Consider the following 26,403-nt stretch of genomic DNA (forward strand, 5'->3'; position numbering starts at 1 on the left):
TGGAATTAGCAACAAAGTGTAATGTGTAAAAGTGTCAAAATTGCCAATATGTGTTGTTTTTTCCTTATAACTGTGGGAGAGTGCAATCATCCAATCCACCAAGCAACAGGAGTGAATACCAACACAAGAATATTGCAGGGGATTGTGTAACGCATTTGCTCTTTCCACAACTGCTTCATCCTGACAAGTTAGACCTTGTTGTAAAGGTGGCTAATCCAGTGTTCCAACGATATATAATAAAACACCAATTAGTATTATCCAAGGGGCGAAATAATTGACTGAAATAACATTAAAAATTTGATGCTAGAACAAGCTTGTAATAATGAACTAAAACTACTCTAGACATAAGTGAATTTATAGGTAGAGACTCACATAACAATAATTAATTAACAATTAATGGAACAATTAAGTACATATCCAAAATGAATTTCTCTTCAGAATGTTAATATGGTACATATCTGTAGATATGTAGTGTGAAAGGTATCCAATTTGGATATAACATTCAATAGTGGATATATAAGTATAGGTTGATTCTATTGAAATTCACAGTTAAAATGGCGTAGTTGTAGGTAAAGATAAGGCAGTGGCTGTATGCAATAATTTGCATCCCCAGGCTTGCCTTGCTGAACCATCCAAGGTTTTTAGTGATATGTTAAACGATTGTATACTCTAAGTCACAGCACTCACACAAAGCAAGCAGTTTTGAATCAATAATGTGGAATGCCTGCATAAAAATGTCTTCATAAAAAGACTGTGAGGAAAAAAAGGTAGTGATGAGATGTGTTTGTACAATCAGATTAGATATAAGTATGTTGCTGTATTTCCCCAAGGTTTGCTTAATGATTGACACATATTTACCTGGCATCCTGCTAAGCCTCTTGTTTTTACGGTTATATTTTCTGCCAAATTTTGAGTCAAACAATTTGGTCCCCTGACTGCCATCTCAGACTGTAATGTTGAATCATTTTCATGAGTTATTCAGATTCATAATTCTTATAAACACACAGTACAGCACAGTTACGGCATACTTTCTCAGAAGACAAAAGGCCTTTCCCTGGTGGTACTGAATACACAATAAGCTTTGAACCAGCCATTTGAAAAGCCTAACCTGTTATCATGAAGTAGCTAATTAATACTACAACGACTTTCTGTCTATACATGCATGCATATCTTCAGGTGTGTGAGTTCATCAGTTTTATTGAATCCGAATCATTGCAGTGTGTTTTGCATGTACAGATGTCTGTTTGCATTTCAGGTTGTGTGTGATAATGATGAAGTGTGCCTGGCAGCATTGTGCGTCATAAAACAATGGTAATCAAAGGTCCTTGTGTCATCTATTGTCTCACTCCATTATGGCCCTTTCAGTTAAGCTAATTCAGTCCCGCTATCAAAATTAAATATTAATATTTGTGTTAATGACTCTATTAGATTTCTTGTTTCTTTCCAAATGATTGCTTCTCATTGTTTTTCTATTTGTGTTCATGTTTTATCAGACTGTCAAACAAAAATGTATGAAAAAAGAATTTTGCAATTTTGCACCAAATGCATTTGCACCTTCACATATCACTTTCTTATCGACAGCAAATTATGGAATGGATACACTTGTGACTACCATCTGTTAGCTCTACTGCTGAGTGCTTTTTAGACAGGCTTCCATTTTTTTCCATTTTGTTGACCTTGACCAATCCCTGTTATATTTCCTCCTCTCTTGCTAACTTTATGTCTGTCTTGCACTCTTGTCCTATGGAAAGCAGGAGCAGTGTTGGAGGGAAAGCTGATGTGGTTAGCTGACAGACGTCTAACACATTTTTGGGGCAACTTGTCCCAGTGGGAATTTTGGTGGGTGATTGTCATGGAGCTGGGCTGACAATGTCCGCTGTTTGGTCTATGAATACAAAACACACAACTGCAAACGTTGCAACTGCACTTGGTCGTCCAAAACCATTTGCAATTAATTATTTGCAGCGCGTTGTATCAGCACTCAGATCACATGCAGGCAAGTGTAAGTGTGTCCGTCATTTGAGTGATCCGACCCGAAACATTACAACTCTCCCTTCCACGCGTTTTTCAAAGTATTCAAATGAATGCATTGTTGTGTGAACATTTATCTGACTAACGTTAATAAAAAAGATTGAATCCTAATTGTTTTTCTCAAAAGGCACAAACTGGTGCTTAAAAACTGATCAGAATGCAAAAAAATGAATGTTAGGTGTCCAATTTTTTTCTGGGGGAGATCCCCAGATCCTCCATAACCTGTTTATGAAAAACATTAAACTGCCGCCCGTTTTAGTTTTAATCGTTTTTGTTGGTGCTTTTTTATGTCCATCAATTTTTCTCACTTTATGGCATATCCATATGGAACATCTGTGTAATTAGAATAGCTTGAGTTTATAATGAAATGTTGCTTTGTTTGTTGAACCCCCATTCATCCAATAATAAAAACAATATTTATTGACATCGAACAAGTTTGCTTTCAAGCCAATTATTACACTCAACAAAAATATAAACGCAACACTTTTGTTTTTGCTCCCATTTGTCATGAGATGGACTCAAAGATCTAAAATTCATTCCAGATACACAATATTACCATTTCTCTCAAACATTGTTCATAAATCTGTCTAAATGTGTGATAGTGAGCACTTTTGCTTTGCTGAGACAATCCATCCCACCTCACAGGTGTGCCACATCAAGATGCTCATCAGACACCATGATTAGTGCATAGGTGTACCTTAGACTGTCCACAATAAAAGGCCACCCTGAAATGTGCAGTTTTTGCTTTATTGAGGGTCTGGGGACTCAGAACCAGTCAGTATCTGGTGTGACCACCATTTGCCTCATGCAGTGCAACACATCTTCTTCGCATAGAGTTTATCAGATTGTCAATTGTGGCCTGTGGAATGTTGGTCCACTCCTCTTCAATGGCTGTGCGAAGTTGCTGGATATTAGTGGGAACTGGTACGCGCTGTCGTATACGCCGGTCAAGCACATCCCAAACATGCTCAATGGGTGACATGTCCGGTGAGTATGCTGGCCATGCAAGAACTGGGACATTTTCAGCTTCCAAGAATTGTGTACAGATCCTTGCAACATGGGGCCGTGCATTATCTTGCTGAAACATGAGGTGATGTTCATGGATGTATGGCACAACAATGGGCCTCAGGATCTCATCACGGTATCTCTGTGCATTCAAAATGCCATCAATAAAATGCACCTGTGTTCTTCGTCCATAACAGATGCCTGCCCATACCATAACCCCACCACCACCATGGGCCACTCGATCCACAACATTGACATCAGCAAAGCGCTCACCCACACGACGCCACACACGCTGTCTGCCATCTGCCCTGAACAATGTAAACCGAGATTCATCCGTGAAGAGAACACCTCTCCAACGTGCCAGACGCCATCGAATGTGAGCATTTGCCCACTCAAGTCTGTTACGGCGACGATCTGGAGTCAGGTTAAGACCCCGATGAGGACGACGAGCATGCAGTTGAGCTTCCCTGAGACGGTTTCTGACAGTTTGTGCAGAAATTCTTTGGTTATGCAAACCAATTGTTTCAGCAGCTGTCTGAGTAGCTGGTCTCAGACGATCTTGGAGGTGAACCTGCTGGATGTGGAGGTCCTGGGCTGGTGTGGTTACACGTGGTCTGCGGTTGTGAGGCCGGTTGGATGTACTGCCATATTCTCTGAAACGCCTTTGGAGACGGCTTATGGTGGAGAAATGAACATTCAATGCCCGAGCAACAGATCTGGTTGACATTCCTGCTGTCAGCATGCCAATTGCACGCTCCCTCAATGCTTGCGCCATCTGTGGCATTTTGCTGTGAGACAAAACTGCACATTTCAGAGTGGCCTTTTATTGTGGGCAGTATAAGGTACACCTGTGCACTAATCATGGTGTCTGATGAGCATCTTGATGTGGCACACCTGTGAGGTGGGATGGATTGTCTCAGCAAAGCAAAAGTGCTCACTATCACACATTTAGACAGATTTATGAACAATGTTTGAGAGAAATGGTAATATTGTGTATCTGGAATGAATTTTAGATCTTTGAGTCCATCTCATGACAAATGGGAGCAAAAACAAAAGTGTTGCGTTTATATTTTTGTTGAGTGTAATTACACTGAATGTCCCAGTTTTTTCACAAGTTATGCACTAGTCTATTAGTCCAACCTATGCAGAAGTCTATTAATTGATCAATCTTATACTTTAGTTAATGCATTCCTATTTATCATACTGTACCTAAATGGGTACATGGGTCCCAACATCATCAGGAGCCAATCAGTTGTATTGGTAATTGCCAAAATCAAAAACGTGGCTGCATCTGTTTTTTTCCAGAGTCAGTCAGTGTAATATTTTACGAGAGCATAAGTGGAAAATCTTTGTTTGTTCTGCAAATTGGCTCTCTTGGCCCGCTGCGTGCATTAGCTTCAGAAGACATCAGATCAATAACAGGCTTTTGTTCTAAGCATTTATCTCTTTATTTCTGTAAGTGAAGAAATGCTGAGTCAAGAGGCAAATAATGCTACTCAGGATTGTTTCCACAGTCTGCAGTTTATTGGGCTACTTACTTGTGCTTGCATGCGTGTGTGTGTGAGTGAGTGTGTGTGTGTGTGTATTGTAGATTGGAATCTGAGTGCTCTTACATTTTGATGAGTTGTTTATCTCTGTTGTGTGATGACTGGATCATTTGGGTGACATAGATTGGCTTCCTTCTCCCTTTGTCTCTGGGTGCTTTCAAATTGTATTCGTCAACAATGAAAAGTACAATGTAGGATGCCATATATGTACATATATATTTATTAAATACCTTTATTGACCTATAATCAGCTCCTCTTCCACTCATCATATTGGTACCGGTGTAGTGTACATTATCTTTCATCTCAAGACTATCTCTCCACCCGGTTACAGTACATAAATACGGGATATGATCCCATGGTTATGAGTCCATGGATATTTCTTTAAGACACACTGGCTAACCCAGTCACACCCCACAGCTCATCTATAAAGCAACTGTGCTGGCTTGCCATCATTGATTGTTTGATCTCCACTTGTAAAGTAAGAACATAAAAAAAGGTTTCAGCAGTGTATCCACTTACCACAGTTGGACGTCTGTCTACGGCAGCCTCCCTGGATTGCAGGTAGCCTTTGTTCTATTCTTCGTGCATCTTGTCTGGTGACCTCCCAGTCACGGTGCTTCTGTGGGAGCCTGATTGGTGGCTGTGTCCCCTGACCAGCGTTTTGCTAGCAGTGCCATGAGTTTATGCGCCTGGTGGGTACCCGTTCTGAGCGCAGACGAGTCGATCACGGTGTCTCAGCAGAGACTAGCTGCAGTAGCAGAGAATCCTTACGGGCATATTGCTCCCATTGCTCCCATGCAACCATTCTGTGGCAATGGGCTCACCTCCACTTTTGCTCTCTGAAAGCCGTACATGTGCTGGGTCCGTTGCTGGGACTCAGCAGCAGACGCAATGTCAAGAGGGGGCCCACAACCTGGAATGGAGGCTTCATCTGCAGGTGGTCACAGGCTCTGGGCAGAGCACAAGTCGACCTGTTCGCTTCAAGAGAGTCGGCCCATTGTTCGCTCTTTTTCTGGTTGAAGAACGACAATCCTCCCCTGGCTGACCAGCTCTTAATTTGCTTTGACCCTGGACATTTGGACCAGCCCTTGTCAAAACCTTGGCTGTCTCACTGAGACTATCCAGCAGGGCTATGCCTCTCGGGTGTGCCTGCTCCATCAGGGATTCGGACACTCTCAATTGCACACCACATTCTCCAAGTTCTACCTGCTTAATGTTGTGGCCAGTCCCTCTTTCAGGGAACGCTGCTGGGTCTAACTGCTCAGTAGACAAAATGGGGTCATTTTCTACCGTTCACGGGCCTGGTAGGGTCTTTGCCCGTGTTCTGAGTTAGTCTTGCCTTCTTGCAGACTGGTTCATGCCTCCTAGGCTTGGCCTTGGTGTCTTGCAGTGCCTCCTGGTTGGCATGTTAATAGTGTACATTTGTAAATAGTTTGCTTGTTACACACTGGTGTATGGTATTAGGTTGCTCCTAGTGGGGTGTCGTAAAGAGTTACCCGGTACATGTAATGTAATGGGGTGGAGAGACAGTTTCGAGACGAAAGATAATGTACGGTTACAATGTAACCTTGGTTTTCTGAGTGAAGAGACTATCTCTCCAGCCTCTAGGCCAAGGGTGCCGAACCTTTTTTGACCCAAGATCTACTTTTCAAGTAGCCAACTTCCCGTGACCTACCAGTCCAATGTCAACATCGCAAACCCACACACATTGTTTCCAGTCTGCAGTAACTAACTTCACAACGCTCTTTCTTGTTGTCACACAACCACAAGGCATCAATCAATCATCTTTATTTATATAGCACTTTATATACAAAGTGCTGAACATTAATCAATTTTCCCCTCCTTTACATCACAACCCCTTCCTCCCTCCTTTACATCACATCATCTCCCTCCTTTACATCACATCACAACCCCTTCCTTCCTCCTTTACATCACAACCCCTTCCTTCCTCCTTTACATCACAACCCCTTCCTTCCTCCTTTACATCACAACCCCTTCCTCCCTCCTTTACATCACAACCCCTTCCTCCCTCCTTTACATCACATCACCTCCATCCTTTACATCACAACCGCTTCCTCCCGCCTTTACATCACATCACATCCCCTCCCTAACACCATCCCTCCCTCCTTACGCACGCACGCACACACACACACACACGTTAAGTTTGGGAGTGTGTTAACGCTCTGAGCGCTAGCTGCTAGCTAGTGTTGACAGCTGTCAACTTCCTGTCATACATATCTTGCAATACATATCTCACTCTGTCGCCAATCATAGCAACGCGGTCGGCGCGAAGACGTGGAATCAGTCCGCAGTCGACCAGTAGACCGCGATCGACTGGTTGGGCACTCCTGCACTAGGCCAATCGGAGACACATTTTGATCAAACTATCAATGATTGCACGTCAGCACGGGTGCTTTATTATGACGTAGAACTTTCACCTTTAATGCCCTGTTACACATGTTGGTCGAGATTGTTTTTAGCTGTATATGTATAATACCAAGAAAATGAGTAGTGAGGAAGGTCTTGAGCAAATCTAAAACATAGATTTAGTCTTTTTTACTGTCCGTAACTGAGGGCACCTTTTCTAGTTAACAAAACCTCTCATTTATTTCCTCTTTTTTTCCACAGTCTCCCCACTTTTCATTTCACTCTCCGAGCCAATATTGTTGTTTCTTTACATTTTCATAATAACTTTCAAATTCTTATTACTCCCTCTGCATCGTCTCTTGGTTACACATTCACATTCCTTCACGCCACAGCAGCACAGTTTCGCTTAATTTCCCATTGGAAAAACTCACAATACAGACATCCCCAAGCAGTGGCCGTGTTGGTAGTGTGAGCCAAAGAGATATCAAGCAAAATCCACTTCTCATTACAGTGTAACAAAGACAGGTGAAGAGAAGTGTATTACAGAGCTCGCTGACAATAGAAGATATTGTTTGGTGCGTGGTGAAGCTCTCACAGCGGCAGGCAGACAAGCATATCAAAATCTTATTAAGAGTAAGACATGCATTTCTCAAACTAATCTGTCCTTATCTCTGCTGTTCTTGTTTTTATGAAACCATGTTTTAAGTATTCAGCTGCTGATTGTAATACTCCTACTCTTCCTGTGGTTTCCACTGGCAGGTTACATTGCTGATAGATTTCATTTTTGTGGTTTCTCTCTGTACATTGTCTCTTTTTATGTCTCCATTTCTCTGTGTCTTGTTTACTTTTCTCTCCATGTCTATTATTGCTTGCAGTTCTTGTTCTCTCTGCCTTGTATCAATTTACCTTTTGTTCTGTTTTTCTCTGAGTACAACATATATCTTCTCCCAATGTCTTTTCAGGTTACATTCCTGTTTCTTTTACTATCCTCACCTCTTTCCCTTTTTGTAATAAAGCTGCCTTAAATGCCCATGAATCTAATACATCACATCCTTTGCTTTCCACTTTTCTCTGAGCAACTTAAATGACACAGTGCAGTGACAGATTTCTTGGCGGTGCATCAATTAGACTTGTCAGGCAGCTGAGCTTGGCTCTTTGCTCCAAAAACTGTCAACCTCCAAGTGATCTTTCTGTGATCATTCTCTCTCTCTCACACACACACACACACACACACACACACAGAGTCAAACAGACTTAGTCATGTCCCTTTTTTTCTGGTCAGAACTGTCTTAAGTGCTGTGTAATATACCCAGACACGTTGGCAAAAGGCCTGAGCTATCAAGTCAACCAGGTTTACCAACAGGACATTTGACTCAGTCACACAAACATGTATGCACACGCATACACCAAACTTCTTGCACAGTAGACCATTGATTAAGTCAGATATCATAAAAGGAGAAGCAGGGGAGGAGGTGGGTTGCAAATGCGCTTGCAAATGCGCTTGCAAATGCGCTTGCAAATGCGCTTGCAAATGCGGCATGCAGAGGGAGAGAAGTGTAGGCGGGCTAGAGCAGTTTAAATAAGGCGGCGTAAGAACTATTTAGCCAATAGGATGCTTCAGCAGATCAGCTGGCCATCAGCTGATTAGGCTTGAGTGAGATCAGCTGACACGAATTCTAGCACAATATTAAAGTGTGACTCCGTGACCTGCTGGAACTTACGTGATACTTCAATTGTTATTGTTTACAGATGGCCAAATTCAACCCAACTGTATTAACTGTATTTTGGTTCACTTCCCTGGTTTGGTGCGGTATGCGTTCACATCTACAGCGAACCAAACTCTGGTACACTTGGAAGCGAACCAAGACCCCTGTTTTTAAGTGGACCAGAGTATGGTTCTTTGGTCCGCACCAGAGTTCTATTGAGCGTTCACACCACCCCAAAACAAGTTAACTCTCTGACAAAGCATACCAGGGTTTGTTTTAAGCAGACCAAACGGCTTAGGTGTGAACGCACCCTTAGGATCATAGAAACCTCTTTACTTTTTTCAGCATCTTGTAATGAAAGAACAATGATGAAATGTGTACTGTTTGCAAGCGGAGCAAATAAGCAAGCTGCAGTTCAGCTCGTAGACTCCTGTGGCTGCGTATGTGACGTCCTGTGCTTCTGTACTTTAAGCAGACATTCGGCATACTGCAAGATTTCACACTTTCACATTGGCTTAATTTTTCAACATTAGATGTTGCTGTATAAATGCACCAGGTACTTTGCACTTAGTGGCAAATGTACCATATGTGGTCAAATTTGTTTATCAAAACAGGAGTTCTTGGTTATGACAGTAAACTTTTTGGAAGCTACTACTGTATAGCCATCAAAGACCTGGTATCCACATTTTCCAGTACAAATATCATGTACCTTCCATTACTCTATACCTGGTGTCAGTGTGTCTGGTTTGATACAGGTTTCTATAGAAGGCAATGGCTGAGTTGATCCAACCAGAAACTGTACCTCCAACAGAGGGTGAAGCTGCAATGCAATCTCTCTCCTAAAACCTGGGACCGGAAGGTTCAGCAGATGTGTAGGAAGAGTTTGTGGTTATAAGCTGGTTCTAACACAGGACCCCTTGGCTCCTGAGGAGCCATTCTGGTTAACAAGCTTTAATTCTTACTAAGAAAGGTATTGAGTGTATCTTGGCATGTAGAAAATGTAAAGGTACAGAATGCAAGAACTACATCATTAATGATCTAGAGCAGAGGTTTCCAAACATTTCAGCTTTGGACCGCCAAATTAACTGTGCTCGAGACCGGGGACCCATAGTGTCCTTATTTTAGTAAATTGTTTTAAGAAAGGCTAGAAGCAGAACATATATGTAATCTCCATGTATAAACTATAGTACTGAGTGTAAACTCAACATTTAATAAACAGATACTCAGGTGAGGTCTTTGTGTTTATTTGCAGTGAGCAATAAACAGCTACAGTACATTTTTACTGTATTTGAAAACTTAAATTAATTTTTTAACCATTACTTTCATTTCAGCACAAATATAACTTTGCAAATGTAGTTGTATTTAGAATTCAACTAATATTCATTTTTATTTCACCATAATGGGTAAAATGTGCAATTTTAGATCATTCAACTTTTTTTATTATTATTATAAATGGAAAGCATCTCACAACCCCCCTCTCAACGTCTAACAAGCCCACAGGCGCTCCCAATCCCCATTTTGAGAACAGTAGGTGTACTATGTTTTTTAACTATAGTATTCAAGATATTAAAATCAGAATACGGGGCTACTGTAGATTTACATGTAAAAGTGGGCGTGTCCATTTTTTCTCACCAAGGAGTGGCATTTTTGCAAAACAAATGTTTGGATTCAGAATCCTAAAGAACCCCTAGTTTGACCCCTCACAAGCTACTAAAAGCAAAGGTTAACAAAGGTTAACCATTTTTCACCAGTATAGTACCAATAAGGTACTATTCCAGGTACCCTGACTTTTAGCCATTCTCATGGATTTTCTCGCCCTCTGGGACTCGCTGCCCTCACCATGGCACATAGAGATCTGTGGCCTTTCAGACGCTGCAGAGACATACATCAGGTAGAGACAGAGTTTAACTCGGTCTCTAGACCAGGTTGGGAGACCTGTGTTCAGTGTCCGCCATCACGTGATCACACGTGGTCACGCCACCATCTTGATCGCTCTCTAGCCCTCCTTTCTCTCTCTCTCTCTCTCTCTCTCTCACACACACACACACACACACACATGTGCCACGTTTGTTGTCTGTAGTTTAGTTTATAATAGTTGTTTGTTTGATTGAGTTTCAATTATTAACTTCATGTTTCTTTGTTAAATAATAATTTAAAGAGTAGTTGTTTGTGGTTTCTGTGTGTTTACATTGTGACAGGCTGGGTGAAAGGGCTTTGTGTTTGGATTTCACACCTTCAATTAAATGCAGATTGTTAATTATTAATGATATTGGTATTTAATTAATTAATTTGAGACTGATATTGTAATCTTTGGTTGTTCCCTGGTTTCAGGGTGGTGCTCCGAGGTTTATTAAACTAAGTAAGTTTAATAACGAATTATTGATTTGTATTAATAATTAAATAAAGTTAATTATGCTAATGCTAATTTGATAACCATATTTTACTTTATAAAACCCAAACTAATTGTTTATCAGGTATTCGCTCCTGAAAACCCCAACAACATTTTGATAATAGTGTGCACATATGTTTGAGTTTTGACAGTTTAAAGAGGCTGTCAAACTAATGTGCACATGTGCAGAGTACAACATGCCAAAATGTATCTAACTTACTGTACCTGTATTTTTTTTTTATTTAGACTACATTATAGTTAAAGGGATACTTCACCCATTTGCATTAAGCTTTGTATCATTAGAAACATGGTAGTAGTGTTGAATGAGATAATGATGCCATGTGTTAAAAGAAGCGAAAAGACAAGGAGATTAGAATTAGGGGTCCTGTCCTATTACCTACTTGCCTTGGGAATATTCACATACGCAAAAGTGGGAAAGTCTCATGAGGGATTTTCAGCGCTTCAGGATCCTCTTTACCCTCGGCCACAGAGCTCATTAGAGGCACATTCCGTCATCATACTTATACAAACACACACATACTGCACTGTAAAAACACAATGCAAGTGCCTTGGTCATGCACAGAGACCCACATGTAGCGGTTTGCTCAGACTTGCTCTCTTGTTCTCTCTCCTTCTCTCCCTTCTGACAGCAAGGCTTGTGTTAAGCAGCCTACAGAGAACTGGTGTGAAAACAGCAGGGCCAAGAGTTAAATGACTGTGGGATATTTCCTAACGTCAGTAAGAAACCCCTACTGGTCAGCAAAACCTGCTTGCACATGTCAAACTGTCTTGTTAGCCAGCCACCTGTGTGTGTTTGTGTGTGTGTGTGTGTGTGTGTGTGTGTGTGCGTGCGCGCGCATGATGTTGTGTGTTCATGTGTTACATGTATCTGTCTGGTTCTTCAGCTGGTATCATGTATGTGAAGCTGCATGGTATGTGCTGTGAATGGGCTGCGTGGATGATTTGTGGTACAGACAAGTGGAGATTATTTTTGTTCTCTTTTTTTGCGGAGAGAAATTCCAGAAAAAAGAAAAAGAGACACATACCAGGCCACATCCTTTTGTTCATGGAAGATGCTGAACTTAACCAGATTAATTGAAGTCAGTTATGAATCATCGATTGTCTCAATACGGTTGTTAAACTCAGCCTTGCATTCAGTAATTGTCCTCCTTTACCTGGCACAGCACACCAATGCACTTAAGAGAACAAACAGCCGAAAACAAGAGGAGAGCAAAGCTTAATTATTATTTGACATACCAGATCAATTAAAATTAATAGCTCAGCACAATGTCTTTTTTTTACTGTGAAGCACAGGTAGAGAAAGACAATATATTTGTGTGCTATAGATTTCTTAACAGTAAATCAGTCTCGGCTGCTTTAGCAGGATTCAGAAGCCCTTGGGGTATCAAAAGTAATCCAAAGTACATTTGTGGACACATTTTAATTATTTTTTGTATAAACTGTTAGAGAATACAAGTTTTTTTTCTATATTTTTCAAGTATTTATTGCATTCACTTCAGGTCGTCCTTCAGCAAAGCAAGTATACTACTACAGTAGTAACACCTGAGGACTCTCATAGAAGAACTATGTAGAAAAAGGAGGTACAAAAAGACTGATGGAAAGTATTGTTTTCATTCAGTGCACTCTTTATTACAAGGGTCGATTTCAAAAAAACTTGTTAACGCATTTTTTTCATGAACTGATCCTATATTTGTTAAGACCCTTCCCACTGGTTAACAAAACGGATAACTGCTCGAGATTAGAATTTGTGTATGTGTGGGTTGAAATTGGCAGAAGTCCCCTGTTCAGATGATTTCACGAATTAATCTGGAAACACACTTCAAACAATTATATATGCTGCAATGCCAATTCATTCTCACAGAGAATAGCAAAAGACAGAGCAAATATCAGGAGTGGATGTGTGTGTTTTTTTTTTCCTGAATGCTGCAAATGATCCTCTTGCAAAAACCTTCCTCTGGTTCCCATATGAGAGGAGAGAGTTAAATAGTTTACATTGTGCAATAAGAGAATATCCCCACTTCTGCAGTTTATAAATAATAAATGAGTACTGCCTGTCCTACCACAGCTGAATGAAATAACACACATGAAGGAGAGGATGTGGGCTCTTGCTTGTATAACAATGACATCCACTGTCAAAATCAATACAGTCCATTTTTATTTTAAATATACAAGAAGCTACTCATCAGTTCTAGCCCTACATGCAAACAAGAAAAAGCTTCAATAGAGGTCTGATTTGACAGATGGATTCAAATCCATCACTTAGCAGATGGTATAAAATGTTTATAGTTGCAGACACTGAAACAGCCCACAGTTACAAAAAGGCCATCTGGGTCCACGCCGAGCTTCCAACATCTACTCCCTCATTCATTTGTCATTTACAATCCCAGAACCCAATGTGGCAATCCTGAATTGTGTTTGTTAGAAGAAACTATGCTCATGACTTCATTTAAGAGGTTAATGATTTACTCTGGTTTACTACAATTTTTAATTTATAGCCTAGATTTCCAGTAGAAAAGTAAAAACTTTGTTATAATCGGAGTAATGCTGTTATCTGGGAATATGCCAACAAAGCCACAATGAAGTCTCAGGGGGCATGAAATTCAAGGTCGTTTGTAAACTGGTGTTTGTTTACATTCCACACTTAAGGTACACTTCAAGGTTATTTACCTGATCAATAGTTGGTGTTTCTTTAAGCACTGTTGCTCATTTCTGCTTCAATTTAAAAATCTAAAAGGAAAGGACAACAGCAAATGTAATTTGAGAAGCTGGTTGAGTACTTAAAGTTATTAAACCAAGAGTTTCTAAGACCATGAATTAACTGTAAAAGCAGATCTGCAAAATAAGTCTTCAAACTGTTCAGCAGTTTAATAAAGAGACCCGCTTAAGTGGGTCTTGTGTTGTTGGACTTTAAACCCAGTTATAATAAATCAGAAGTAGATTTTACATCAACTTTGAAAACACTATTCTAAATGCTTATTATGCCCAATGTAAGGCCACAAACCCAAAGCAATATCTGCTATCACATTTAAACACCTGTTCTAACCATTTGTCTATTCCAACCAATATTACCATGTCAACAAGCATCACCAAATGTAGTACAAGTTGAACGGGCAGATCTTTTCAGCCCCATCAGCAGTTCAGAGATGGGAATGTATCTGCAATCATATTCTTAGCTGATCCTGCAGTTCAGAGGCCAAGTTATACTATTAAACATAGTCTAGTACGGCTTATAAGAACCCCTCCGATGATCTCAAACAGCCAACTCAACAATTCACATACTGAAGTGCTCAAACCAATTTGAGCTTCACTGAACTGAATGACACAGTTGCTGAACTGTAGTAGTAATTCCCTTCTCCTTATATTTTAGACCTTTTAATTCAGTTTGCAAAAATGAAAGGATTAAATAAATTTAGGCAGTAAATTAATTAGTACAATATAGAATGATGGGTGAAAAGCTTGTGGCTTTGGCATTAGAGATCAATTTCTGCTGTGCTTAAAAAATACATATGCCGCTATTAAGCTATGTGTGCTGTGAGTATTTGTTGAATGTGATCTTGTACTTAATCTTAAAAAATGATTGAAAGATTAAAACAGAGTCTTCACTTAAGTGTACACCGGGTGATGTCAATTTTAGTATTTTTATGAGGGTTTTATTAAGGTTTCTGGACCGATAAAAAAAACTCAAAAAAAGTTGGTTTAAACCTGCCTTACATGAGTATATAAGGCAGGTTTAAACAGGGGAGGCTTGTTGGACCCATGCTAATGAGGGACATACAACTCTCTGATGTCCAGTAATGTATGCAGCTTTACTTGAACCAGCTGATTAGTGTTATGTTACTTGTGTAATTCAGTGTGCAACGATAAAAAAAGATTTCACCAATATTTATTTACAAAAGCAGGTTTGACTGTTTTTCTGGGGCCCACAGTTACTGAAATGCTGACTTGAATGCAACTTTTAGAAGGGAGAGAAATTCAGACTTACTTACAGTAGGGTCCTGGTTGTGAGATGGTTCTTTAGATAAAGAAAAAGCTGGAGTGTGATGATTTATTGCATTATTAGAACAGTTGTGCTGTACACTACACCACTTAAAGAAGTTTCCCCACCTTCTTTTGACAAGCGCAAGTGCATTTGTGCACCCTATTACTTCGAAATACGGCTGATACAAGTGCTTTTTGAAAGAACTAAGCAGAGCCTGTAATGTTATTTTGTTGTCAAAGAATAGTAAAACCCCCTTGACAAGATTTTTTAATTCATCACTATTTGATGACTGCAAAGTGAGATACAACAAGATGCCAATTACCAAAGCAATTTATTAATCATCACAATAATCAAAACTTGCAGACGATGTACATTTGAAAATTTTTTAACAATCAGTTCTGTAAGGGGTGGGTGTGCGAGATGCAAAGATGTGTGGTCATAGTCTCTCAGGAGGACTGCAAGAGGAGAGGGGGTAGCTGAGGTATGAATGTGGTTTGTCTGAGGAATCTGCTCTGTTATTGCAATACATGTATCTGAGCATGCTCTGTTTGTTTTTGTGATTTTGTTTAAATGTCATCTTACCGGCCTCTTTAAAAATGTGAAGAGTGCCCTTTTTGTTTGCCTCTAGTTCAGTGGAGAATCGTTCTTAATTGAATATGGAGTTGAATCCAAGATCAGATTCAGGCCTCTGAATATTAGTTTGCTGATTTAATGCTTTGTCAAATCTTCACATCTTCCTATTTAATTAACTAAATTGAGTGTAACCAGTGGAAATCTGCGTTGTGAAATTTACTCTGTGACACCGGGATTCTTTCAACTCTTTAATCTGGCGACAGAAAAGCACAGACAAAATGTTCAATCAACTCCTCAGTCCGCTCCAGACTCTCTCCTGAAGGCATTTGTAAGAAAGGGGCCCGCGAGGATTTCACAGAATCAACATAGAATTTACAATTTACACAAAATACAAAACATACCTGGCAACAGAAAAGCACAGACAAAATTTTCAATCAACTCCTCAGTCTGCTCCAGACTCTAAACAGAAGTACAACATGTATTAATGTGCGTGCACGTAAGCTAGCTTACATTGTTGCATACGGCAAGCTATTTTCCTTACAACAAATAAAATAATACATATTTAGAATAATTCAATGAAATCAATGTACCAAAGACTAAAGAAAAGACAGCAAAACATTCTGAAAAACATAAATATCCAAAAAATAACATAGTAATTAAAGGATGGAAGGTGATAAAAACTTAGACAAAACAATGGACACCCACCTCTCCCGAAGGCATTTGTTAGAAAGGGCAGAGGGGAGGCGGCAAAACGAATACATAATAACAACCAAAGAAGAAAAAAAAACAAGGAAGGAGGGCCTGCGGACTACAAAACAAGACTTAACAGACAATTGCCAGGTAATTTTGTGTAATTATAAGAACAAACAGTTAAACATGCACAAACATATATGACCCTGTTACAGGAGCATGCTGTTTAGGTTAATTGGTGACCCTAAATTGCCTGAAGGTATGAATGTGAGGATGTTGTCTGTCTCTATATGTTATCCCTGTGGTTGACTGGCAACAAGGCCAGGGTGTACCCTGCCTCTCAACCTATGACAGCTGAAATCGGCTTCAGTCCCCAGTGAACAGAATGGTAAAAGTGATGATGGGTGGATGGATTTCTTAAGGTTTGTACATACTTATGTGAATTACTACCTGTAAGCTTAAACGCATAGTAGTTTAGTGGAATCTTTTTTTTCCGCTTGTTTGTTGAATTCCGAGATCATGTGAGAAAATTATAATTTCTTCATCAGCTTTGTTTAATGTCAGGTAAGATAAGAGCTTGTTTATCTGTTGACTCAAGATATTCAAACTTTAGATCTGTGTGAGGATATGCTGCAGGAACTTCTTGGGAGTGAGAAGCCACACATTCCCTGAAGTCGGGAACACAACAAGGTACATGCACATGGTACAAATGCTTCCTGTCATTCAGGATTGAATTAGACCTATAAAGCCTGTAAAAATCTTCTCACTGTGCAACTCATCACAGTTACCACAAACTGTTCTCACAATTTGAGCTCATTTGTGCCTATATCTCTGTATGAAATCCTTATCAGGCTGTGGTTTGTCCTCAACCACAGCACATCAGTATTCCACTTTCCATTTACATATTATTTCAATTCCCTGGATTCCCTCCCTCCTCCTGATGCTTATGATCTAGTAAATGAGAGAAGCTGAGACATTAAACACAGGGAGATGCAGGAGCTGAAGCTCTGAAACATACCTTTGAATCTACACTCGGTGTGAGCTCATGTCAGTGAAAATAAGTGTAATTTAAATAGAAAATGCATTTGACAGCGGTGAGGCGGCTGAAACTCGCCATCTGATTGCCTTTAAGGACGCTTCAAACACTCCTCCCAGGTCACTTATCATAGTCAGAAAGTCAATGCCATAATTACATTTGATATCTGCAAAAAGCTGCAGATTCTGCAAGCCGGACTGTAGCTGAAGTCCTATTTTTGCCAAGTCAGCTGTAATTGCTCTGTTCGTGCCAACATGCGCACAGAAACTGTTGAGAATAAAATGTATTCATCAAAAGCCTGATATTTATATTTAAACTAAGTAAAAGTGCAGATTAAAACAAAAAAGTTAATCCTGTATGCATCCTCAGAGGTGAAATTGTAAGGTTATCGTTTTCTTTCATTCATAGTTTTCAAAGTTTTTATTCTACTTTAATTCAACATAATGCTCATGTCTGTTCCATAATTTAGATTTACATGATTATATGAAGGAACATTTTTTGGATGAACAGTGGAGGATCAGTTGGAGGCAAATGTGATGGAGGAAAAAGTATAAAAGAAGGGAAGACTTTCATTAGAAAGTAAAGTTTGAGAACTATTCAGGAGGTGGAAATAAGAGAAGCATCTTCTCCCTTTGGAGATAAAGATGGAGTGATGCCAGTGCCAAAATACTGTCAGCGAGTAATGAGGGGAGGAAGGATGTCTTCTTTCTGCCTCATGTCTCCCAAGGAGGGGTGCTAAAAGCCTGTTTTATCACTTTATGTGTCATGATTGCATGCCACTCTGTTGCTAATATACAGTACCTCCAATCAAAGATCCATATACAACAAAAGAGGAAAAAGAACAAAAGAAAGAAATGGAAAACATTTATTTTTTTTGGGGGGGGGGCGTTCGTTTTACATCTTGTGCATGACTGTAAATTCATAAGGGAGGGATGTGCTCAATCTGACTGATGACTCTTTCCACAAAGTTAAAGATCACAAGCAAACAGTCCGAGTGGGAACATGCAGCAATAACTCTGCAGAAACCAACTGGAAGTCACACACAATAGCTCCCTTCTGTATTGTAATATTGAATGCTTGGATGTAGCATCCACGTATGACAACACTCACTGTGTTTCTTCACCTTGAGACAGTTTTAAATTGCACTTTTTTTCCCCTCCACTCAAAGGAGGAACTTTCATAATCTTCAAAGGTATTCTTCCATTCCAGTGCACTTATTCCAAAACAAATGAGTTTCAGTCAAAAGGAAATGGTATGCATCAGCTCACAATGACATCAGCAAAGTAAGATTTGTGCTTGAGGGAAAGATGAACAGGTAGAACGCTAAAATGTTCCACTTACACTCCAACACACTCCTGTCATAACAAAGAGAAAAAGTAAGTCCACAGTGGCAGCTTAAATGTCTGCAACATAAAATGTTTAATTCCATTTCCACCATTTTTCCTTTTATTGTTTAGTTTACTGGAAACAGCTCTCGTCAGTGTTTATTTATTATTGAGCTTTAACTATTTCATGGGGGGAGGGCTTAGCATAAAAAAATGTCCTCCCAGACTGTGTTGACATTTTCTGAGAGGGATTTAGAAGACAATTCACCAGAATCACATTGCAAGTTGCAGTCAGCAAAAGCTAGAAAAAGGAAATCAGCCTTTCTCAACACCCACACTGACAGTCTCCATTTCGATTTTTCAGTCACTTTATCTGCACGTAATAAGTTGTACCGCTTTCACTGCTGCAATAGATTGTTATGGCATCTACATGCGATTGTAATATTTGTTCTGAAAAAGCCTGTTTTACTGTTGATACAAAAAACTATAAGGCCCTTAGGGGTAACTTTCAAACAGAGGGAGGATCTGCATTTCCCTGTGATTAATATTGATACAGTCTGTATTTAAAAAAAAGCTTTGATATGACAGCTTAGGGTGGCCTTAAGTCATGGATGGTACCTAAAAGTTAGAATATATCCAACAGATATGAACAACACACCACTTTTTAAACCCTATTATAGAATTATAAAAGAAATGAAGAATGTGATTTTCATTTTTTCCAAACTGAAGTAATCCTAAAGATGCTAGTTATCTTTAATCTTTTTCAAATAGCAAATGTCATGATATTATTTAGGTTTTTCATCATGGTTTTGCAGTCAAAGTGTACAAAATCTGGAAATGGTTTGCCACAATTCTCTGGTTTCTGATTGAGTTCAGGTCTGCAGGTCCTTTAGAATCTGAATTTGGGATTAGTGGAATTGTGACTCAAAGACCAAGGTTTCAATGCACAATGCATATTCAGGATACTTAAAAAAAACCTGACCAATACCAAGCTACCACTGTGCATGAAACACACTAAACATATTACGATAGATATGAGATACAGTATATAGATCAGGGGTGCTCAATACGTCGATCGCGATCTACCAGTCGATCGCGATCTACCAGTCGATCGCGAAGGCAGTGTGGGTAGATCGCAAAGCATTATAAAGTAGACGTCAGCCTATCGTCCGTCCTCACTATAAATAAAAACCCCGGCTCCGCGCCTCAGCATTTTCCTCTTAAGTTTCGTTTCATTAAAACCGAAAGTAAAGACAATCGCGATGTGACTGTATTTGCTGAATGAATATTAAAATATGTAACGTAGTGTTAAAAGGCTGCATCAGTCAAGTTATCATTTGTTGCAGCAAGAAAGGCAGAGGGTCATCAGGCAAAGAGGAGGAAAGGTGAGAACTGTAATAAGCTAAGAGAATGAGAAACAGTGAAGGAGCCGACAGATGAAACATAAAAAATAGATGTAAATGTAGCTTAGGCTGGAAAACTAAAGGATATGCAATGAATCAGAATATTTCAAGGCCATGTTCAGTCACAGCATGAGTTATCCATCAATAATATTATTTGGGTGGATTAAGTAATAATGTAACTAAACATGTCATTACAGTTAAAGTAATCAGTAATCTTGAGTCAGTAGTATACTTGGACTTTTGATTTTAAAAAATTCAACAGAGGATGAGACAGGAGAGAGACATGAAGACCAGGACCCAGTTACATACAAAGGCCAGAATCATTCTCTCTCTCTCTCTCTCTCTCTCTCCACAACCTATACCAAACACTTAATATACAGGTATAGAGCTAAATTCTAAATAAATATATGTTTTTCATGTTATTAGGTAGATCATTTTGACTTGGTCATTTTATAAGTAGCTCCCATGCTGAAAAAGTGTGAGCACCCCTGATATAGATAAAGAGACACAAAAGTCATTCACAAATTAAAAGGTTACCATAATCAGAGACTAAAGATTAACAGACAAGTTGGTTAATATTTCATTCGGAATCTTTTGTTCCGTATTCCTGAAGCTCAAATAATGTTCTGAATGTTCAAACAAGCTTTTGTATCGGACTTCGAAAAAAAAACAAAAAAACAGGAAATCCTTTACTGCATACATAAAACTTTAGGAAAATGGAACAAGCCTCCCTCTTAGAATACCATTAGTTTAAAATCAGTGGAAGTTGTGTTCCTTAGGGTACTGTATAATAATACCATATGTCAGGTTGCGATAGGAAGGAGGCAATGGCTCACCCATTAAAACTAATTGACAAGAAGAGAAAGTACAAATCTTCAGTTTTGCAGCCTGTCTCTTTTGTATTTTACGCTGCTTATTGCTCTTTCTTTTCTATTTATGTCACTTGCAGACACCCTTTTAAGCAGCACACTTTAAGTTTCCAAACTCCAAATACTCCATTTGTTCCTGCAGCAAAACCATCTTATGATTTTGGGTTAAACCCCGGGAGTACTCAACACTAAACTTCAGGCTGCAGGATTCATTTAGTGGCTTTTAATTCAGAGAGGCAAAGGTTGCTGGAGTTTTAATTAATTTTTCTGTTAATATGGATGGCAGCAGAATTTTAAAAGTTAGAAATGTCACATAGTGCATCTATTAAAAACAGAAAGTGGAGCTAAAACCGACGGGTTTCAGCAATCCATTCATTGTCAGTTTGTATTTTTTTCTTCAAACTTACAGTTCATTTGTTAAAAAGTGACTGGTGCTTTTTACCAAGCACAGAATAAACAACAAGGACAAAACAAAGAAATCTTGGACATAACACCAAGACAGACAGCCTATATCTTCATTCTAAGCACAGACAGAAAATTATCACCACATATACTGAAGATGAGAAGTGATTAAAGTGACACTTGCTTATTTTTAAGACAAGGCGAGACAGCAGAGAAGCATAAGACTGCATTTCTTTCCAGGCTCTTAAGCTGCTAAATGCTGCACTAGCTTGTAGCTCAATTTCTTTGCATGTACTGCCAGGCAGATCGTGTACTGAGCTTTTTTTTGTGACAAGACCGAAATGCCAAATTGACTCCAAAAAAACGTCTTGGAGCTTAAAAGGACTAAATACCTGGCTATGTTTCTCTCTGGGCTCGTTTAATCGCCCTGTAAGCCTCCTCTGTAATTACACATAGTTATATAATAAAGTTATAAAAACATTGATAAGAGAGGCTTTAATCATGCCAGGGAGATTAAAAGATAATAAGCTTTAATAAGTTTATGTAATATGGTGACTAGACAGGTGGGACCTACTGGCCGCTCTGGTGGTTAAGAAAGAAAGGACTACAGGCTTCAATTCAGTTAAAATGAAAATATGTTTCAAGGATTCACAAACCCAATAGCTACAGGCAGGGGGGAAAAGTCTTGAGAATCAGGTATACCAGGAACATGTTTTCCTAAAGCCTATAAACACACATAAAGCCGCTATCACATAGGGCTGACCCCTGGAAGTAAATTGCTTCACATATCATGCATGGGCTCCAAAGACCATTTTGGTTACTGTCTCCTAAAGGAAAAATAAATAACTCTCACCCATCCCCTTCCCACTTATGCTCTCCCTCTCCCCTCCCCCTTTCCAATCCTTTCAGCTTTATGCTGGGTTTGTTTTTTTGCAAGTACAGAGCACAGTGTTTCTGTCACTCGGGATTGTCAGCATGTCTCTTCACTTGATATGCATTAGATTTTCCACACTTTCTGGCAGTTATCTGATTCCAACTCAATACGCTGCCGAGGGAAATTGAGTCCTAAGGCCAGGAGAGAAGTTTGGCGGCTTTTTAAATTCATTACTGTATTCTGTTGTGGACTCGACAGAGCTCGCCTGGCAGCACGAGGCCATGGAGGTGTGTGTTAAAGTAACAGAGAGAGAGGAAAGCTTCGCAAACCATGCTGCCACTGGTAACCCAGGAAATGCTCTTCTCACCAAACTTTAGCAAAAGATGCTTACCTTTGCAAACTGTGAAAGGGAGAGGAAATGCAATGAAAATAAATAATAACATCCTGCACTGCAACATACCTACTCATGAAAAATCCAGTGTTGACAGAGGGAAACTCAAAAAATGATGGATAACATGACGAGTGCATATGAGCAGCAAGGGTTCCAATTGTACAATTTAATGTTAAAAAACATTGTATTGTAAAGCCTACTCATTTAAATAAGAGGTAAATATATCTTGAATGTCTGTTGGTCAGTCAATTAGCTAGTGGATGCGGCCACGTTTCCTTGGGAAAGACATTTCCAGGACATTCTTGGAAAAGAGATTTTTAATCTCAATTACTTTTTCTCATCCTGTTTAAATAAAGGTTAAATAAAATTTAACCCTGGGGTGCCCCACTGCTTTCTCAGTGGCGTATCAATGTTTTTAAATGTATATTAGTTACTTTCTATGGTCACTTTACATAGCAATCTCCACCATCAGTGTGCGGATTGGTGAGAATGCATAGGAAAGTGCGTAAAATCTCTTTGAGCAGTCAGAAGACTAAAACATACAAGAAAAGCACTATAGGTCTACATCAGGGGTGGGGAACCTTTTTCATATCAAGGGCCATTTCAATTTTTATAAAGTCCTCAGAGGGCCATACTAGTTTGAACACATACCTAGAGATGCAAAAAAAAAAGACAAAAAAAGTCTATAACCACTGTGTTACTAAGCCTCATGATTGCTGCATTTCTATGCATGTCAGGCTCACCTAGTGCGACGGCTGGAACTGTTTCTCTTTGGCGAGGCGTCTGATGTCAGCTGGCTGTGATGATGATGCTACTCAAAGCTGGTTTTCCAAGTTTGGGTCAGTCAGTCTTGAGCGGAAGCGAGTCATTGCAAGAGTCAGTTTTGATAAGAACTGTTCACAGCGGTACATTGTACCAAACAGAGATGCAAACTTCAGGGCATGTCTCCTCAGGATGGGAAAATCCTCAGCACGAACGTACAGTTTGTAAAACTCCAGTAGAGAGAGGTTGTTGTACTTAGCTTTGAGCTCGTTGTTGTTTTGCAGCTCAATTATTTCCATTTGGAGGTTGTCTGGCACATCGGATGGTTGCACATTAAACGGTGTAGCAAACATGTCCAGTTCCTTTTGTACATTTTTCACATCGTGAAACCTCTCATCAAATGCCTGAATAAGTTTTGCACACTCACCGGCATATTCAGTGGTAACATCAGGCTTTTGTTCTTGCAGGGTGGGAAAGTGCACAGTGTTTCCCCTTTCCAGCTGTCCTTGCCACAGCCTTAACTTTACTTCAAATGATTTCACATTTGAAAGCAGAGAGCTGATGAGCTGGTTGGGACCTTGCAGCTTGATGTTTAGTTCTGACAGGTGCTTGGTGATGTCCACCATGAAGGCCAGATCACTGAGGAACTTGCCATCACTGAGCTCCATGACTGGTTTCTCCTTCATCTCCATAAAGAGTCTGACTTCTTCCCGCAGTGTATAAAACCATGCAAGCATATTTGCACGGCTCAGCCATCGCACTTCACAATGATAAACCAGATCACTATAATCTGGCTCAAACTCGCTGAGTAGCTCCTTGAACTGGCGGTTGTTCAGCCCTCTGCCTTTAATAAAGTTTATGGTGGGCACGAATGTGTTCATCACATTTTTAAGCTTCAGGGAATTTGCACACAGACTCTCTTGATGTATGATACTGTGGCATACAACTAAATCACTTGGATCCAGACTCAGGCGGCTCAATTCTTTTTTGACGAATGCAGTCAATCCTTTTTGCGCGCCAACTATTGCGGGTGCTCCATCAGTGGCGATGCCGCTCAACTTCTCAAATGGCAGTTCAAAATTGTTCATGGCCACAACAACTTGATTGAACAAATCCTCACCTTTGGTAGTGCCATGCATGGCTTGCAAAGACAGCAACTCCTCCTTCGTTTCAAACTCGGCGGTAATCCCACGCACAAAAATGGCAAACTGCGTAGTGTTTGTGATGTCTGTTGTCTCATCACAGGCCAGAGAAAAATACTCAAAGTCTCTTGCAGTGTCCTTTAGTGTTTTTTTGATATCTTTTGCCATGTCAGTTACCCTGTCTGCAATGGTTCGTCGAGACAAACTGACGCTCTGAAATAATTTCACTTTGTCGGCGGCTACGAGGCAATCCTTCACAAACTCTCCTTCAGCATGAGGTTTGAGCTTCGTGGCTGTTAATTCACTCACCACAAAACTTGCATTAATATTAATATTCTCTCTGTCAGTCTGTGGTCGTGTAAAAGCTGCTTGTTGGGCATCCAAACTCTGACGAAGAGCATTAATCTTATCCAAACACATTTGTCCTCTCAACTCGTGGAGTTTAGCATGTTTCAAGCTGTAATGGCGCTCGACATTTGCCTTTTTCATTACTACCAGCGCCTCGCCACAAACTAGGCACACTCGGAAATAAATAGCCGTCTGTTTTGTTTCAGAAAAATATTTTTTCCACATTATTTTACGTCTACTCAAACTATCAGTGTAAAATTTGATTGCGTTGCGGGCCGTTTGAAATGGTCTCACGGGCCACATACGGCCAGGAGGCCGGAGGTTCCCCACCCCTGGTCTACATGTACAAGCTGGAATCCATTTACCAACACTATAGTACAGATCAAAATAATGTAATTGACTCATTAGCATTCTGTTTGAGAGCTCAGAAAACCAACTTGACACCGGTTGTGCTAAAAGCAAGATTTAAAAAAAAAAATCAGAAAGTTGTCAGAAAAGCTCTTTGACACAAGCTAGCATGTTAGGCCCCTGTTCTGTCAAAGTGAAAGTTGACTGTAAAACTGTCATGGGTTTTGTTTTGCTTATGTTGTATTTCAGATGTTTGATTTCTTATCTTGATTTAGTTTTCATTCTTTCCGAGTGCTGCTTGTTTCCCTTGTGTTTCTATAAATGTTTCCCAGTTCAGTCTGAAGTGTTTCCTGTTTGATTTTGTAGTTTTAGTCCTCAGTGTTGTCTTGATCCAGCCTCGCTCTATTGCCCTCCTGTCTTGATTGCCCCGATTGTCTTTACCTGTGTCTATTTGGTCTCACCTAAGTTTGATTACCTTGTGTATTTAGTCTTGGGGTGCATTTGGATTGTCCCTACTATCTACTTAAGTGGATTGTATTAGGAGAATTCATGAAGAGCTTCGGGAAAGGTGATCACATTGTTTTGACAATCCAACTGCATTTCCTCTAGGCAACGCAATAATGCGACGGCGGCGGAGGTTAGCGACGTGGGTATGCCGTGGTGAAACTGCAGTTTCAGAAAATGGACAACAAAAAGCTCATCTAAAATTCGTTCCCCTGTGCCTTCTTACCAGTAAAATAATCCTAATAACCACAAGGTGTGACTGAAAATATAAGGTAGGCTATATAAGATACCAGGATTCTTCCCTTTGATGGTTTTGCAACAACAACATCACGTTCGTAGTTCACCTCTGGGTTTGTTTGAGGCAAATTATTGCAGAACTAACTTCCATGATCTGCGTCCTTTTTCCCTTTTTTATAAACAAGGTTTTATAGGCCTATTACAATTTTTTGTATTTAATCAACATAAAATAACAGCTAAGCATCTCTCCAAATGATGATGATATAAGAAAGTATAAAAGCAATGTTCACCTTTTTCACACACAAAAAACAATATAAATAAATAAGGTAAACACAAAGTCACAAATTACGAGTTAAATCAATATAGAAACCAAAAGGAATTGTGAACAGTCGGATGCACGAGTCGTTTTAAAAGTTGCTGCACTTTCTCATCTCCTTGGTCCAGGGTTTCCTAT

General features: G+C 39.7%; 1 protein-coding gene across 1 annotated transcript; it reads right to left on the reverse strand.

Moving 5' to 3' along the window:
* Positions 1–23,423: 23,423 nt before the first annotated feature.
* LOC306818132 (general transcription factor II-I repeat domain-containing protein 2A-like) lies at positions 23,424–25,001 on the reverse strand (the record flags this gene model as incomplete). Its single annotated transcript, XM_079335507.1, has 1 exon — positions 23,424–25,001. The coding sequence occupies one exon, from the start codon at positions 24,999–25,001 to the stop codon at positions 23,424–23,426; it is 1,578 nt and encodes a 525-aa protein (XP_079191633.1).
* Between the last annotated feature and the right edge of the window lie 1,402 nt (positions 25,002–26,403).

The sequence above is a fragment of the Symphodus melops genome, assembly GCF_947650265.1.
Source record: "Symphodus melops genome assembly, chromosome: 22".
Classification (NCBI taxonomy): Eukaryota; Metazoa; Chordata; class Actinopteri; order Labriformes; family Labridae; genus Symphodus; species Symphodus melops.